Genomic DNA, 15446 nt, shown 5'->3' with positions numbered 1-15446 from the left:
GTTTGTTCTACGTTCTGAACACGTTGGACGAGTCAGGAAGTTTAGTAACAATACATACATTTTGGGGTACTTTTGACACCACGGGCGTTAATTTTGATCTTAAAAACAAAAATGCCCTCTCTAAATGGGAAACCGGACGTCATGTTTGTAAGTTATTTCATGAATATTGATATTTTGTTGTAGAATTGTTCTTAGCATGCTATAATATGTCTGCGGCCTCCTCGACCTCGGATGTGTCGATTCGAATGCCCCGGCGAACTAACGTTATATCTATCTGACAATAACACGTATCTAGATTATTGTTCCTTGAGATACTGTACAGGCTACTGTGTGTGACTTTACATCATATTGTAGTAGGCTGGACACATTAAATGCTTTGCTATTGTTGGCAATGAGAACTGCCCACGTTGCTGGTAGTTAAAATGTAAACAACAACAAAAACGTACTCATGGAACTCTTGAGGTCGTCCCATTGTTTCCTATAGGGAAGTATAGGTATGTCTGTCTATTTTGCCAAATATCTCGCAATGTGTATATTTCGATTTTTTTCAAGTCGGACACCATTTTAATCAGGATAATCTCCTCTTTCTAATTACTTAAGGTTGGGCAGCGTACTCTGCTGTCATCGGTCGCTAGACCAGAAATAGTCAAAAGTTGCCATTGTTTTCCCTATTTCCTCGTTATGCAGACATAAGCTCGATGCGGATGTTTACTTTCTACATTACTATCTAACAGCAGATTGTAGTGGTAAAATAAAAAGGGATACATTTTTGGTGCCATTTACACGAAATTGAATTCTAAGCGACACTCCAGTCAGAAGAGGCTCTGCGAACGTTCCATTCATTTGCTATGGGCTCGACCTAGTGTTCCAGCTTAGTCAACGTTATTTTGCCATTTTTCAGCCTTGGGCAAATTTTTACTCGTTCTATTGTCCGGCCATCTTGTAGCCCTTTCTATCCTTCGAACAACGTTGCACTAGTTCTGAGAATAGTGCAGCATTTTTTGAAAGAGAGAAAGGTGTCCAACGTTGTTCGAAGGAGAGAAGGCTTCCTGTTGACCGTTTTGCTGTGTTGGTGGTGGGCTTTTTCAGGAGGAAGATGACCTGCCTTATGAGGAGGAGATCATTAGGAATCCGTACTCGGTCAAGTGCTGGATGCGCTACATCGAGTTCAAACAGAATGGAATCAAGTCCATCCTCAACATGATCTATGAACGAGCTCTGAAAGAGCTACCTGGCAGGTAGAGGCAAAGTTTCTACATCTAGCAAGATGCAGTGTTTTCCAATCCTGGCCCTGTGGACCCAAAATGGTGCCGTGTATCGTTTTGTTTTTGCCCCAAAATACACCCCCCTGGGTGCCCAGGGCCAGAATAGGAAAACACTGCTAAAGGTTTATGGATAATACTGTCATGTCGCAGACTGTTTGTAGTCTGTCTGTAACTAGAGACAGGAACATTTTCACAGACAGTTACTGTTGCACATGTAAGGACGGTTTCCAGGACACAACTTGAACTAGCTTTTCAACGAATCCGAGAATGGAACACTCCTCTCTCGTCTCTAACATGTAGACTCACTTTTTGTGAACAGTTCCATCACAAATCAGATTGTTGAATAAACTTTATTTAAACGTACTTGACCAGTTGTCTGCTGATTTTGTCCTAATGTAGGATGTAATCTGAGACAAAATATCCACAGAGTAGTGTTATTAACCTGACTTTCAGTACGCTGGTCTGTATGTCAGTTTGTATTTCTGGTTTGTATTTTCAATGCTGACACAACTTGCACGCAACTTCCGCAATATATCGACAATGGTCGAGATTAAACAAAGCACAGACCAGACGTTGTCCCACGCAAACAGCTGGCAAACTTCCAGCTGATTGCGAGGGAACGGGCTTTGGTCAACAACATTCGGTTACATTTGGCTATTGTTTACATATTGTGAATAACGTGAAATGAGTCAGTAGATGTAAAATACAAGCAACGGAACCTTCCGGCGCCGCAAAAAGTGAGGTAAACAACACTTTCATGTGGTTACCTTATCTCCACTTCCTACCTCCAAAAGAACCAACAGCATGGACAACCGTATGTTTAAATATCATTGTATTCAACATTCTGGCTTACAGAGAATATTACTTTTTTTTTACAGCGACTTCTTTCAGACTGATATCCATGGAGTAACCATGGTAACAGTCTGATGTTTAGACAAATCTTAAACCTAGTCCTGGACTAAAAACATTTGTCAATCAGTCTCTGGGAAATCATCCCATAATCTAGGTTTATTTGAAACCGTAGAATGGTTGTTATTGAATACCATACCAGTGTCTTGGCTAGGGTTTTAGCCATTGCTAAATGTCATGACTGTGTGTTCACGGATTGTTCATACGTGACCTTGCAGTTACAAGTTATGGTACAACTACCTGAGAGAGAGACGGAAACAGGTCAAAGGGAAGTGTATCACGGAGCCAGCCTACGAGGAGATCAACAACTGCCATGAAAGAGCACTGGTTTTCATGCACAAGGTAGGCTAATGCTTATGTCCTGTTGTCCGTCCATCCATTGTGAAGAGAAAATACTCACACAAGCTCTGAGGAATATCATTCTCCATTCATTGGCACAGACTATCACAGAGTACATTTATGTGTGTGAGAGTATTTTAATTTTTTTTAACTTGGAAGTAAATTTTGTCGTCTGAGATTGTAGGAATAGCATCCCACATAACTTGTTCTTCCCGTGACTGTCCTAGATGCCGAGGATCTGGCTGGACTACTGCCAGTTCCTGGTGGCTCAGTGTAAGATCACCAGGAGCAGACGCACGTTTGACCGAGCACTCCGAGCCCTGCCCGTCACTCAGCACCCTCGCATCTGGCCCCTGTACCTCCGCTTTGCCCGGAACCTGCCCCTGCCTGAGACCGCCATCCGTGTCTATCGCAGGTACCTCAAGGTAAGAGGACATTTCTAGAAGATTTGCTCCTCTGTGATTGAACTACTCCCAAAGCTGAAGCAACTGAAGCCTCTCTTTATGGAAGATAGTCACAGGATAAATCAGAATTCGCATTAATAAACACTTTTTATTTCATTTCAACCATGGTGATAACAATGTGTCCTGGTTATGAGATTATAACAACACCAACCACACATCACATCGGAAACCGACAAGATATCACGCAACATAGAAGGTAGGCCTGGAATAGATGACAGTGTTAACAATAAATGTGTGAAAGCAGGCTATGTGCCGCTCACACTTGGCTGAGCAGAAAACCATTAAAGGAAGTGTGAGAAGGCCACACATGTGCATTGGCCCTTAGGCGTATGTAGACCTGATCTCCCACCCCAAGCTGTAGCGTGACTGCGTTACCCCCCGTTATCTGCTGTATCAGTACTAGACTTGGGGTCAGATGTAATAGGCATACACTCTCCATTCTTGAACAGGGTTGTGTGGGAGTCTTCAGATCCTCCAGCATGAAAGAAGAAGCTGAAGTAGTAGACCCCTCTTACAGGGCTGCAAACACTCCTGTGCCGGGGGCTTTAGGCGTTGCCGATGTTAGTGACGACCTTGCTGTAGGTCAGGTTAGTCTTGGCTGAAGGGCCCTATTTTTCCAGTCTCTCTCAGGACAGCGGAGAAGAGCACCTTTGTCTTCTCTTTATTTCTCAGCTCCTCAAGCTGGCTCTCGATTACTTTTAGCTTGGTTTCCATGGCTCCTAGTTTTTCCATCGTGGTTTGCAGTTTTTCCACGGTGGTTTGCCGTTTTTTCCACTGTTGTTTGCCGTTTTTTCCACTGTGGTTTGCAGTTTCTCCTCCATGACTCTGAATTCTGTAATTAGAGTCAACATGTAGCATGAGTTCTGTAGTTCTGTAGTGCATTCCACCTCATGTTCAGTCATTGGGGTGTCCTCCTGTGCCATTGACAGACAGCTGCTCAGAGACGCCATCAGAAATGCAGTAGCCTTCATCCTTCACCTGGGTTCTGAAACCTCTCTGAGTAACCTGTATTGGTCGGCCTAACCTGTTTTGATTCCAGAGTTTTCTCAGCTTCTTATTTTACAGCAAGGTTTGACGCGATCCAGTCCACTGGAAGTTAGTCCTTGTAATGTTGGTTTTATCGTTCTTTATTCAACCTTATTAGTCCGTAAATCAGACTGTCTGTGATTTTTGTACCTAGATTGTGCTGTTCTGGCTTGGACAAAGCTTACTTACTGGCCCTGTCCCTAGAGTTGCCGAACGTGTGATAACATTGCAGCGATGGTAGCTTTGTGTGTGTTATCTCCAAATCATATATAATTAGAAATCTGAAAGATTTTCAGAATATTTGGGTCAGGAGACCTCTGACTTCTAGGGTTCATATTGGAATGAACTCTATACATTACCCTGATAACCCTAGAGATTTCTTAATTATTTATTTATTAATTAATTATTTGAAGGAATGAACAGGACAATATACATGCGTTCAAAAGATTTTCTCTTGGCTAAATGCATTTTCTAGTCTTCCCCACAAGCAGCAGTGAGGTATTCCAGAGTTATTAGATATATAGTTGATTAAGAAAGCTACATTTATATATTGGTTGTCAAGTAAGTTCTACCGCGTCAAAAGTCTATATTTCTCAAAATGACAAAGTTATTTCTGCAACAGCCCCTCTCTCCCCCTCTTTCTCTGCAGCTGTCCCCAGAGAATGCAGAGGAGTACATAGATTACCTGCGTTCCTGCAGCAAGCTGGATGAAGCAGCAGTGCGTCTGGCAGCCGTTGTCAACGATGAGAGCTTTGTATCCAAAGAGGGCAAGTCTAACTACCAGGTAAGACCACGTCTGGCTCATCCTCCTTATCCCCATGTTGTTGTGTGGTTGATACCTAACGTTATCCCCATGTTGTTGTGTGGTTGATATCTAATGTTGTTGTGTGGTTGATACCTAACGTTATCCCCATGTTGCGTGGTTGATATCTAACGTTATCCCCATGTTGTTGTGTGGTTGATACCTAACGTTATCCCCATGTTGCGTGGTTGATATCTAACGTTATCCCCATGTTGTTGTGTGGTTGATACCTAACGTTATCCCCATGTTGCGTGGTTGATATCTAACGTTATCCCCATGTTGTTGTGTGGTTGATATCTAACAGCTATGGCACGAGCTGTGTGACCTGATCTCTCAGAACCCAGACAAGGTGAACTCTCTGAATGTTGGGGCCATCATCCGTGGAGGCCTCACTCGTTTCACAGACCAGCTGGGCAAACTCTGGTGCTCCCTGTCTGACTACTACATCCGCAGTGGACATTTTGAAAAGGTACTGGTCTGGATTGTTGCATCCCTTTGTAGTGCACTACTTTTGACCAGAGTCCTATAGACAATGTCATCTTTATAGTCCACTTTTGACTTTGTCGTCATGCATCAGGGTCATTCGAAATGATGTAAGATTTTTTTATCTTTTTATTTTACCTTTATTTAACTAGGCAAGTCAGTTAAGAACAAATTCTTATTATCAATGATGGCCTAGGAACAGTGGGTTACCTGCCTTGTTCAGGGGCAGAACCACAGATTTTTACCTTGTCAGCTCGGGGATTCAATCTTGCAACCTTTCGGTTACTAGTCCAACACTCTAACCACTAGGTTACCTGCCGCCCCAGAAATTATGTAGGATTGTAGGGTAACTCACCACCATAACCTTGTCATAATATATATTTGACATGTTTTGACTAGCTATCATGCATGTTATGAAGCTTTACGACGTTGTTATGTAGTTCAAGTAAAGTGTTACCAAATATATTCACTGTTTTTGGGATGCACACACACACTCACACAGACTAATTTGAATGCTTGTGTGTTGTGGCCCACCAGGCTCGTGATGTGTATGAGGAGGCCATCTTGACGGTGGTGACGGTGAGAGATTTCACCCAGGTGTACGACAGCTACGCCCAGTTTGAGGAGAGCATGATCGCTGCCAAGATGGAGACTACCTCCGAGATGGGGAAAGATGAAGAAGGTGGGCGCATCTCAATAGTCTAAAGTAATGTCACTCTCCTCGTCTCCTGCTCGGATCTCAAGTAACTGTATAAAGAGAGATCGATTCCTGACCTAGTTATCCATGTTACTGGTTTTTCCAATATTGGCTGGTACTTTGAGTAAAAAATTGAATTAAATCAAGTGTTATTTGTCACGTACACAGTTTACAGCCGGTATAAAAGGTGCAGGGAAATGCCGGTGCGCTAGTTTCTTCAACATAACACGTAAATGTAACCGAAGGAGAGTAGTCTTGGGAAGCCAGCCATTTTAGAGTATTGAGATGCACCCAGCGTGTCTGGATTGTGGAGTATCACCATCTCTCGCAAAAATAGATTTGATCTCAATGAGAATAACCTGTGTAAATAAAGATTACGGGGGGGGGGGGGAGAGAATCACAGCCGCAAGTGAATGCTTTGCCTTTGTCGTCGTGCTCAACTCGTGTTCCCTTTCCCTCTCAGAGGACATAGACCTGGAGCTGCGTCTGGCCCGCTTTGAGCAGCTGATCGCCCGCAGGCCCCTCCTGCTGAACAGTGTGCTGCTGAGACAGAACCCCCACAACGTCCACGAATGGCATAAGAGGGTCAAACTGTACGAGGGGAAACCACGACAGGTAGCGGAAACCAGAAGTGGGCACGTAGTCGGAGCGCTGATCCAGGATCGGCCTTTTTAAGATCATACTGAATATGATTATATGAACAGACGGGACCAGATCCTAGATCAACACTCCTACTCTGAGACTCTTTGTGGATACAGGCCCTGAGCTCTTAGCCCTAGTCTGACTCGGTGTCATCTCCTTGGCTCTGTCTCTAATACCCATTTTATACTACTGAACCGAAGGTGTACTGCGCTGGCCTGGTTCCGCATCCACTGTTCTAGCTGGAACCGTGATGTGAAATGAAAATATCCGAGCCAGCGCAGTACAGTTCAGGTCGGCATTATAATGTGAAAAGGGTTTGAGAAAATCCTGAAAAACAGTTCTTTACTGAGCTAGTTGACATCTGTGTTATTGGTAGAGAGTAGCGATTTAATACATGTTTACAGATTTCACATTTAGAATTGTTTCTTAGTCTTTCTAGCTGGCAATAGGTACCTTGCATGCTCTTCCTCACATACATGTACAGTGTATAGAATGTGTGTTAACCTCTTTTTCAGATCATCAACACCTACACAGAGGCAGTTCAGACTGTGGACCCTATGAAGGCTACAGGGAAACCCAGCTCTCTCTGGGTCTCCTTCGCCAAGTTCTACGAGGAGAACGAGCAGCTAGACGACGTGAGTCTCAAACTAAGGTTTCCCCATCCCACGTAGGTTGAAATCGTACTTCAAGTGTTCGTTTGAGCCTGCCCGGAGTGCCAAATGGGTAGGATTGTCACTTTTGGGACTATTCCATTGGTTTCATTTCAAGCTCGCCAAGCAAGCGCATTAAAGTATTTACCCAGGTCTTCTCCCCTTCAACCCAAGAGGAAGTTAAGTTTATTTTTTAAATGTTCTTTCTCTTTTTTCCACTTTCCCAACCATCAGGCGCGGACCATCTTTGAGAAAGCCACCAAGGTGAACTACAAGCAGGTCGACGACCTGGCTGGCGTGTGGTGTGAATACGGAGAGATGGAGCTACGACATGAGAACTACGAACAGGCGCTACGTATATTGAGGGTGAGACGGCAACACAGGCACAACAAATACTGACTCACTATCTGTCACACACTCCAAAGACACTTGCATTTGTACTTTTCTGTCATCCAGAATTATTTTTTATGCGTTTTAAACTGCTTAACATTGCTGTGTGGGCAGCTGATATGTACTTGCGTTTTTAATCTATTTATTTAATAACTTCAATCAATGAATACCCTCATCTAATCTCAAATTCTATGATGCAGACTGCTTTTCTCAGAGTTTCAAAATATTCTGTCTATAGATGCAGATTTTTATTTATTTTTATTTAACCCTTATTTTACAAGGTAAGTTGACTGAGAACACATTCTCATTTATAGCAACGATCTGGGGAATAGCGATGAATGAGTACTGGATGCATGTCTCTGTGTAAATATCCCTTGACTTTCTCTCTTTCCAATTGTGTAGAAAGCAACTGCTATCCCGTCCAAGAAGGCGGAGTACTTTGACGTGTCAGAGCCGGTGCAGAACAGAGTGTACAAGTCTCTGAAGGTCTGGTCCATGCTGGCTGACCTGGAGGAGAGTATGGGAACCTTCCAGGTACTTTCTTCATATTTCCCTCTAAGGTATCTGTCTTCGTTGTGTTTCAATTGCACTGCTTTAGAAAGGAAAAGAAGGTAGCTTTGATGCAACACATCTAAGACTGCGTTTACACAACCAGCCCAAATCGGATCTTTTGCCCCATTATTGGCAAAAGATCTGATCTTATTGGTCAAAAGATCAAAATGCAGCTACCTGTGTATACACAGCCTAACAATAGTCAACCAACATTTCGGCAGCAAGTAGCCTTCATCATGGTTTCTGGATTGTATTGATTAACATTGTGTAGGTTTATACGGTTGGCGTATTCCATGAGCTCTTCTTTCAGATGAAATCGTGTTAGAATAGGATAAACTGAAAATGCATCTTGTGCATAGTGATGACCCAGTTTTAGGGACCAAACAATGAAACAACCAAAACGTGTAACAGCAACGCATGTAATGACCATACGATATAACTAACAACCCTGCCTTTTGTCTTGGTCGTTTCTCCCCGTCAGTCCACCAAGGCGGTGTACGACCGCATCATTGACCTGCGCATAGCCACGCCCCAGATAATCATCAACTACGCCATGTTCCTGGAGGAGCACAACTACTTTGAGGAGAGCTTCAAGGTGACACCGTCCACCTGCCCTGCTGCACACATCTCACTAGCCTGGTCCCAGTTCAGTTGTGCTGTCTTGACAACTCTTATGGTCATTATCACAATGCCTGAACTGGGACCAGTCTAACGTTTCACAGCATATCAACACTAACTCATACTGCATTCAAACTGGGTCGTGTTCAGGGCTGAGTACCCTACTGAACAAGACCCTGACCGTGCCTCCACCCTTAAAACTACATCATTTCGATCAGTTGTTAAATCCCCGTTGCTGATGGTCTCCATGCGCTCTCTACAGGCGTACGAGCGCGGCATCGCCCTCTTCAGGTGGCCCAACGTCTATGACATCTGGAACACCTACCTCACCAAGTTCATCGACCGCTACGGGGGCAAGAAGCTGGAGAGGGCCCGGGACCTGTTTGAGCAAGCGCTGGATGGCTGTCCAGCCAAGTTCGCCAAGAGTAAGGGACTTTGTTGTCTTCGTGACTTCCGTACGTTTTTATGTCTAATGCATGTTTATGACGCGTTGCACGTCTAAGTGTGATGCAAAAATAATTTCCTGACTGATAAAGCAAAGTCGTCACCACAGTTGCTTTTTAGCTACTGAGAAGCACCAAGGAAAATACTGTCCTTTTCACACTACCAAGACGAGCTGTACTGTGCTGGCCTGGTTACACATCCACCACATTTGCAGGAACCATGCTGGGAATCACCGATGTTAAAAGACCATGACTGAGCCAGCTCCGTACGGTTCAGGTTGGCACGATAGTAGGAAAAGGGTGTTCATGTATCTTTGTTTGCTGCTGGTATCTATTTGTAATAATGGCTTCTTATTTATGTGGTACTATCCCCCCCCAGCTACAGGAATGACGAGTGAACTATTTTCTGTTGTGATTGACAGCCATCTACCTGCTGTACGCCAAACTGGAGGAGGAGTTTGGGTTGGCGCGTCATGCCATGGCGGTGTACGAAAGAGCCACGCAGGCGGTGGACAACACGGAGAGGCATCACATGTTCAACATCTACATCAAGAGGGCTGCAGAGATCTACGGCGTCACCTACACCAGAGCTATCTACCAGAAAGCCATCGAGGTAAGAGTGTAGTGGCGCACACACGGGTGCATCTCAATAGTCTAAATCAGGGCCTGCGGGTGGTTTGAGTGAAAAAAATAGATTATTCAAAGTAGCCTCCCTTTGCCTTGACAGTTTTGCACACTTCTGGCATTCTCTCAAGCAGCTTCATGAGGTAGTCACCTGGAATGTATTTCAATTAACAGGTGTGCCTTGTTAAAAGTTAATTTGTGGAATTTCTTTCCTCCTTAATGCGTTTAAGCTAACCTGTTGTGTTGTGACATGGTAGGGGTGGTATACAGAAGATAGCCCTATTTGGTAAAGACCAAGTCCATATTATGGCAAGCACAGCTCAAATAAGCAAAGAGGAACAACCATCCATCATTACATGAAGACATGAAGGTAAATCAATTCAGAAAATGTCAAGAACTTTGACATTTTCTTCAAGTTCAGTTGCAAAAACCATCAAGCACTATGATGAAACTGGCTCTCATGAGGACCGCCACAGGAAAGGAAGACCCAGAGTTACCTCTGCTGCAGAGGATAAGTGAATGAAAGTTAACTGCACCTCAGATTGCAGCCCATATAAATGCTTCACAGAGTTCAAGTAACAGACACATCTCAACAAATGTTCAGAGGAGACTGCGTGAATCAGGCCTTCATGGTCAAATTTCTGCAAAGAAACCACTACTAAAGGACGCCAATATGAAGAAGAGAATTGCTTGGGCCAAGAAACACGAGCAATGGACATTAGACCAATGGAAATCTGTCCTTTGGTCTGATGAGTCCAAATTTGAGATTTTTGGTTCCAACCACCGTGTCTTTGTGAGACGTATAGTAGGTGAACGGATGATCTCTGCATGTGTGGTTCCCACCGTGACGCATGGAGAAGGAGGTGTGATGGTGTGGGGATGCTTTGCCGGTGACACTGTCAGTGATTTAGTTAGAATTCAAGGCACACTTAACCAGCACTTAACCAGCATGGCCACCCAATTGAGATGGTTTGGGATGAGTAGGACTGCAGAGTGAAGGAAAAGCAGCCAACAAGTGCTCAGCAAATGTGGGAACTCCTTTAAGTGTTGCAAAAGCATTCCTCATGAAGCTGGTTGAGAGAATGTCAAGAGTGTGCAAAGCTGTCAAGGCAAAGGGTGGCTACTTTGAACAATCTCAAATATAAAATATTTTGATTTGTTTAAAACTTTTTTGGTTACTACATGATTCCATATGCGTTATTTCATAGTTTTGATGTCTTGACTGTTATTCTACAATGTAGAAAATAGTAAAAATAAAGAAAAACCCTTGAATGAGTAGGTGTGTCCAAACTTATATATATTACATTTTTTGGGGGGCGGGAAACAAACTCAATATACTTTTAAATGACTAAAATCAAATAGAAATGTTGTAAAAATGATAAGGGACATTCATACCGTTTCTTGACTGTCTCCAGCACGCTAATAATCACTGAAATGAAAGCTAGACAGTCAGTGAGCATTAAACATTTTCCAAAAGATGGATATTGGAAAATGTTTAGCTAATTCTGACGGCGAAAAAGATAACACATTTTCAGTGCGGCCCTCCGGACCTCGTTGAAGAACGAATGCAGCCCCCATGGCAAAATGAGTTAGACACCCCTAAAGGAATCACGTGATTTTTATTCATTGTTATGCTATATATGGTTATGCAGCTGATATATTCCAATATATAATATCATATGTTGTTTTTCTTCCAGGTGCTTCCAGACGAACACTCCAGGGACATGTGTCTGCGCTTCGCTGACATGGAGAGCAAACTGGGCGAGATCGACCGGGGACGAGCCATATACTCCTACTGCTCTCAGATCTGTGACCCAAGGGTGAGCTCTCACACTGACCCAGGGTCCTGTTCATTAGTGCACACTAGAGCTGGGCAATATGGACAAAAATCCGTATCACGATAAATTGCCTGAATTGATGCGATAACAATACATTTTGCGATACGCTTATAACATTAATGTGCTACCACTACTACTAGTTTGATAGTTGTAGCCACCAATTGTGCCATTAACAATCACTCAGCAAACTTATTTAATTTCAAACTTCACATTCCTCTAGTGTAGGCTACTTATTGTAATTAATGATATAAGCAAAATGCCTGCGGTAAGTTATCAGTATGCTCGGTGTCGATGATTTTTGGTTTATCGTCCCAGCTGTAACGCACCCCGTAGGAAAACGTTGTTGGACGGAAAACAAGCTGTTCTTATTGGACAATCCACGTAGTCCTTCTCTGTTTGTCTTTTCCTCATTTTGGTGGAAACACAGGTTCGTGTTCAGTAGCGATAAAATGTTTCACTACCTGTGTGTGTTTGTTTCAGATGACGGCCACGTTCTGGCAGACGTGGAAGGAGTTTGAGATCCGCCACGGGAACGAAGACACTATTCGGGAGATGCTGAGGATCAAGCGTAGCGTCCAGGCCACGTACAACACACAGGTCAACTTCATGTCCTCACAGATGATGAAGGCCACCACCAATGCCACCGGCACCAGTAAGAACGCACACACACACACGCGCATGCATGCATGCATACAACCATATACGCACACACACACATCTTTGGTCTCAAATGATGGCACAACCTTATCAAGCATTAGATGTTTGTCCTATAAGAGATCGATTCATCTCATGTTGATTTTGAAGTGTCATTCTCACGTCTGTAGATGTTTTTCATGAATAAAACAGGCCAGATGGGGCTATGTTAGAGTTAGGGCTAGGTTAGGGTGTACCTTTGTATCTAACTCTGTTATTCTATGTGTGTGCAGTCTCAGATCTTGCCCCGGGCCAGATGGGGCTGGATGATATGAAGCTGTTGGAGCAGCAGGCCCAACTGCTGGCCGCCGAGGCTGAACAGGACAAACCCAAACTCAAAGAGAAGATCCTCTTCGTCAGGTCTGTCACCCCCCCACCCATTTAGCATCCTTTCCTTTGACCTCTGAAACCCCCAACTGCAGACCAGGGCCCGTATCCCCAAAGCGTCTCAGAATAGGAGTGCTGATCTAAAATGTAAAATCATAATGAATAAGATAATATGGACAGATCCTAGATCAGAAATCCTACTTTGAGACGCTTTGTGGATACGGGCCCAGGAACTGGCCAGTCATTTAATATAAATACAACAATGCAGAAGTGGTTCAATACTGGTCTTAACCACTGTGTGTCATTATGAATCTGTTTGTTTAGGAGTGACACGTCACGCAGCGAGCTGGCTGAACTGGCCAAACAAGCCAACCCTGATGAGATTGATATTGATGATGAGGATGAGGATGTTGATGAAGACCAGGGCCCAGAAGGTGAGTTACAACACCACCGGGGGGGGGCGGCTGTTGAGCAGGGAGCAATGCTACAGAACATTCACATAGAAATGGACTGTGTAGATACAGAAAATGATTCTGTCATAGAATATAGAACCATGCCAACCTCATACTTTACATTTCTATCAGCAATGTTTTGAATGTTTCACATGATTGAATGTTTCAGCTGTTTTCTTGAAAATAATAATAATAATAATAAAATATATATAAATAACATACATACATACACAGTACCAGTCAAAAGTTTGGACACACCTACTCATTCAAGGGTTTTTCTTTAGTTGTACTATTTTCTACATTGTAGAATAATAGTGAAGACATCAAACTATGAAATAACACATGGAATCATGTAGTAAGCCAAAAAGTGAATTTATATTTGAGATTCTTCAAAGTAGCCATGCTTTTCCTTGATGACAGCTTTGCACACTCTTCGCATTCTCTCAACCAGCTTCATGAGGTAGTCACCTGGAATGCATTTCAATTAACAGGTGTGCCTTGTTAAAAGTTATTTTGTGGAATTTCTTTCCTTAATGCATTTAAGCCAATCAGTTGTGTTGTGACAAGGTAGGGATGGTATACAGAAGATTGCCCTATTTGGTAAAAGACCAAGTCCATATTATCGCAAGAACAGCTAAAATAAGCAAAGAGAAACGACAGTCCATCATTACTTTAAGACATGAAGGTCCGTCAATCCGGAAAAGTTCAAGAACTTTGACATTTTCTTCAAGTGCAGTTGTAAAAACCATCAAGCGTTATGATGAAACTGGCTCTCATGAAGACCGCCACAGGAAAGGAATACCTAGAATGACCTTTGCTGCAGAGGATAAGTTAATTAGCGTTACCAGCCTCAGAAATTGCAGCACAAATAAATGCTTCACAGAGTTCAAGTAACAGACACATCTCAACATCAACTGTTAGCGGAGACTGTGTGAATCAGGCCTTCATGGTTGAATTGTTGCGATGAAACCATTACTAAAGGACACCAATAATAAGAAGAGACTTGTTTGGGCCAAGAAACACGAGCAATGGACATTAGACCAGTGGAAATCTGTCCTTTGGTCTGATGAGTCCAAATTTGAGATTTTTGGTTCCAACCTCCGTGTCTTTGTGAGTCAAAGAGTAGGTGAACGGATTATCTCTGCATGTGTGGTTCCCACAGTGAAGCATGGAGGAGTTGGTGTCATGGGGCTTTGCTGGTGACACTGCATGGTGTTTATGTAAATGTATGTTTTCATTATGTTTGTCTCTCCCTCCAGAGGTGCAGCTGGAACAGAAGAGCGTCCCCACCGCTGTCTTTGGAGGGCTGAAAGAAGAAGAAGATTGAATACAGATATGACATCACTGACGAGCTCCCTGGTCCACGAATGGAGCCTTTTCAACCCCTGTAAAATGTATGATGAAAATAGATTGTATGGAATGTGAACTTTGTCATTGATCTTTTCTTTGTTGTTGACTGTAAGGGTTCTTGCTCTACATTCATAGATTGTCAAGTCTGCACCAGATCTGTGAATAAAAATGAGATTTATGAATAAAATGTAAATGTTCCTTATTCTAAAAACAATTGAAATGCTCCTTTCTAAAAACAATATAAATGCTAATTTTCCTTACAAACATGAGGACCAAGGCACACTTCAAAGTTAACATTTTTAAATTACGGTGCCATGGTCAATAGAACAAAATTGTAAAAACATGTTTTGGCATGACTTTTGTCAGGTAGTTTTTACGATTTTGTTCTATTGAACATGCTACAGTATCATAATAAAGAGTGCCTTGGTCCTCCTTGTTATTTATGTCAAATTAACCCTTTAACCAAAGAGCGCCTTCAACCTACAAAGATCTACCAGTAGTCTATCCTAGCAGCACTGTTTATCATTCTTTCTACAAATGCTCCTTGATGTAGTGATGCATTAAAGCAGAACTAGCATTGGTAACACTGTGGCACTTTTTCTACAGTTGAAATCACTGTTTGCTACTGTATTGTATGTCTTGGCATTGCAATTATTTCAACCTGCATGACATTGAGCCTGTTCACAATGGTTCTATGAATTTGATGTGTAAACTGCTGACATAACTCTTACTGTAAGTCCAACACCGTGACTGACCGGGTCTGTGCAGCATTGCTTTGCTGCAGAAAGACAAAGGGGAGTTTCCTGCCCTAGAAAAACAGAGGGAGTAGTTATGCTGGGTGAATAGGGAATATTTCATTGATACTGGAGCTGGGTGTTGTAA

General features: G+C 43.0%; 1 protein-coding gene and 1 pseudogene across 1 annotated transcript; one reads left to right on the top strand and one right to left on the bottom strand.

The window, feature by feature from the left end:
* Window position 1: 1 nt before the first annotated feature.
* Window positions 2-14751, top strand: xab2 (XPA binding protein 2). Its single transcript, XM_029727227.1, has 19 exons — window positions 2-147; window positions 1090-1238; window positions 2393-2516; window positions 2741-2938; window positions 4653-4787; window positions 5110-5274; window positions 5826-5970; window positions 6449-6600; window positions 7143-7262; window positions 7512-7643; window positions 8070-8201; window positions 8701-8814; window positions 9100-9262; window positions 9703-9893; window positions 11602-11724; window positions 12223-12394; window positions 12669-12795; window positions 13087-13196; window positions 14474-14751. Exons 1-19 carry the CDS (start codon window positions 112-114, stop codon window positions 14539-14541), a joined length of 2556 nt encoding a protein of 851 aa, XP_029583087.1. The 5' UTR covers window positions 2-111; the 3' UTR covers window positions 14542-14751.
* On the bottom strand, window positions 3116-4178 carry LOC115170884 (cerebellin-1-like; annotated as a pseudogene).
* Window positions 14752-15446: the final 695 nt, after the last annotated feature.

This window comes from Salmo trutta, chromosome 32, assembly GCF_901001165.1.
Source record: "Salmo trutta chromosome 32, fSalTru1.1, whole genome shotgun sequence".
Taxonomy (NCBI): domain Eukaryota; kingdom Metazoa; phylum Chordata; class Actinopteri; order Salmoniformes; family Salmonidae; genus Salmo; species Salmo trutta.
This window is presented reverse-complemented; position numbering and strand designations above follow the sequence as displayed.

Excerpts from the sequence above, each read along its gene's own strand:
- xab2 (XM_029727227.1), top strand. The coding sequence starts at position 112 with ATGCCCTCTCTAAATGGGAAACCGGACGTCATGTTT. Across the intron at positions 2,939-4,652 it reads TCTATCGCAGGTACCTCAAG|CTGTCCCCAGAGAATGCAGA; the intron begins GTAAGAGGACAT and ends CTTTCTCTGCAG. Across the intron at positions 11,725-12,222 it reads CTCAGATCTGTGACCCAAGG|ATGACGGCCACGTTCTGGCA; the intron begins GTGAGCTCTCAC and ends TGTTTGTTTCAG.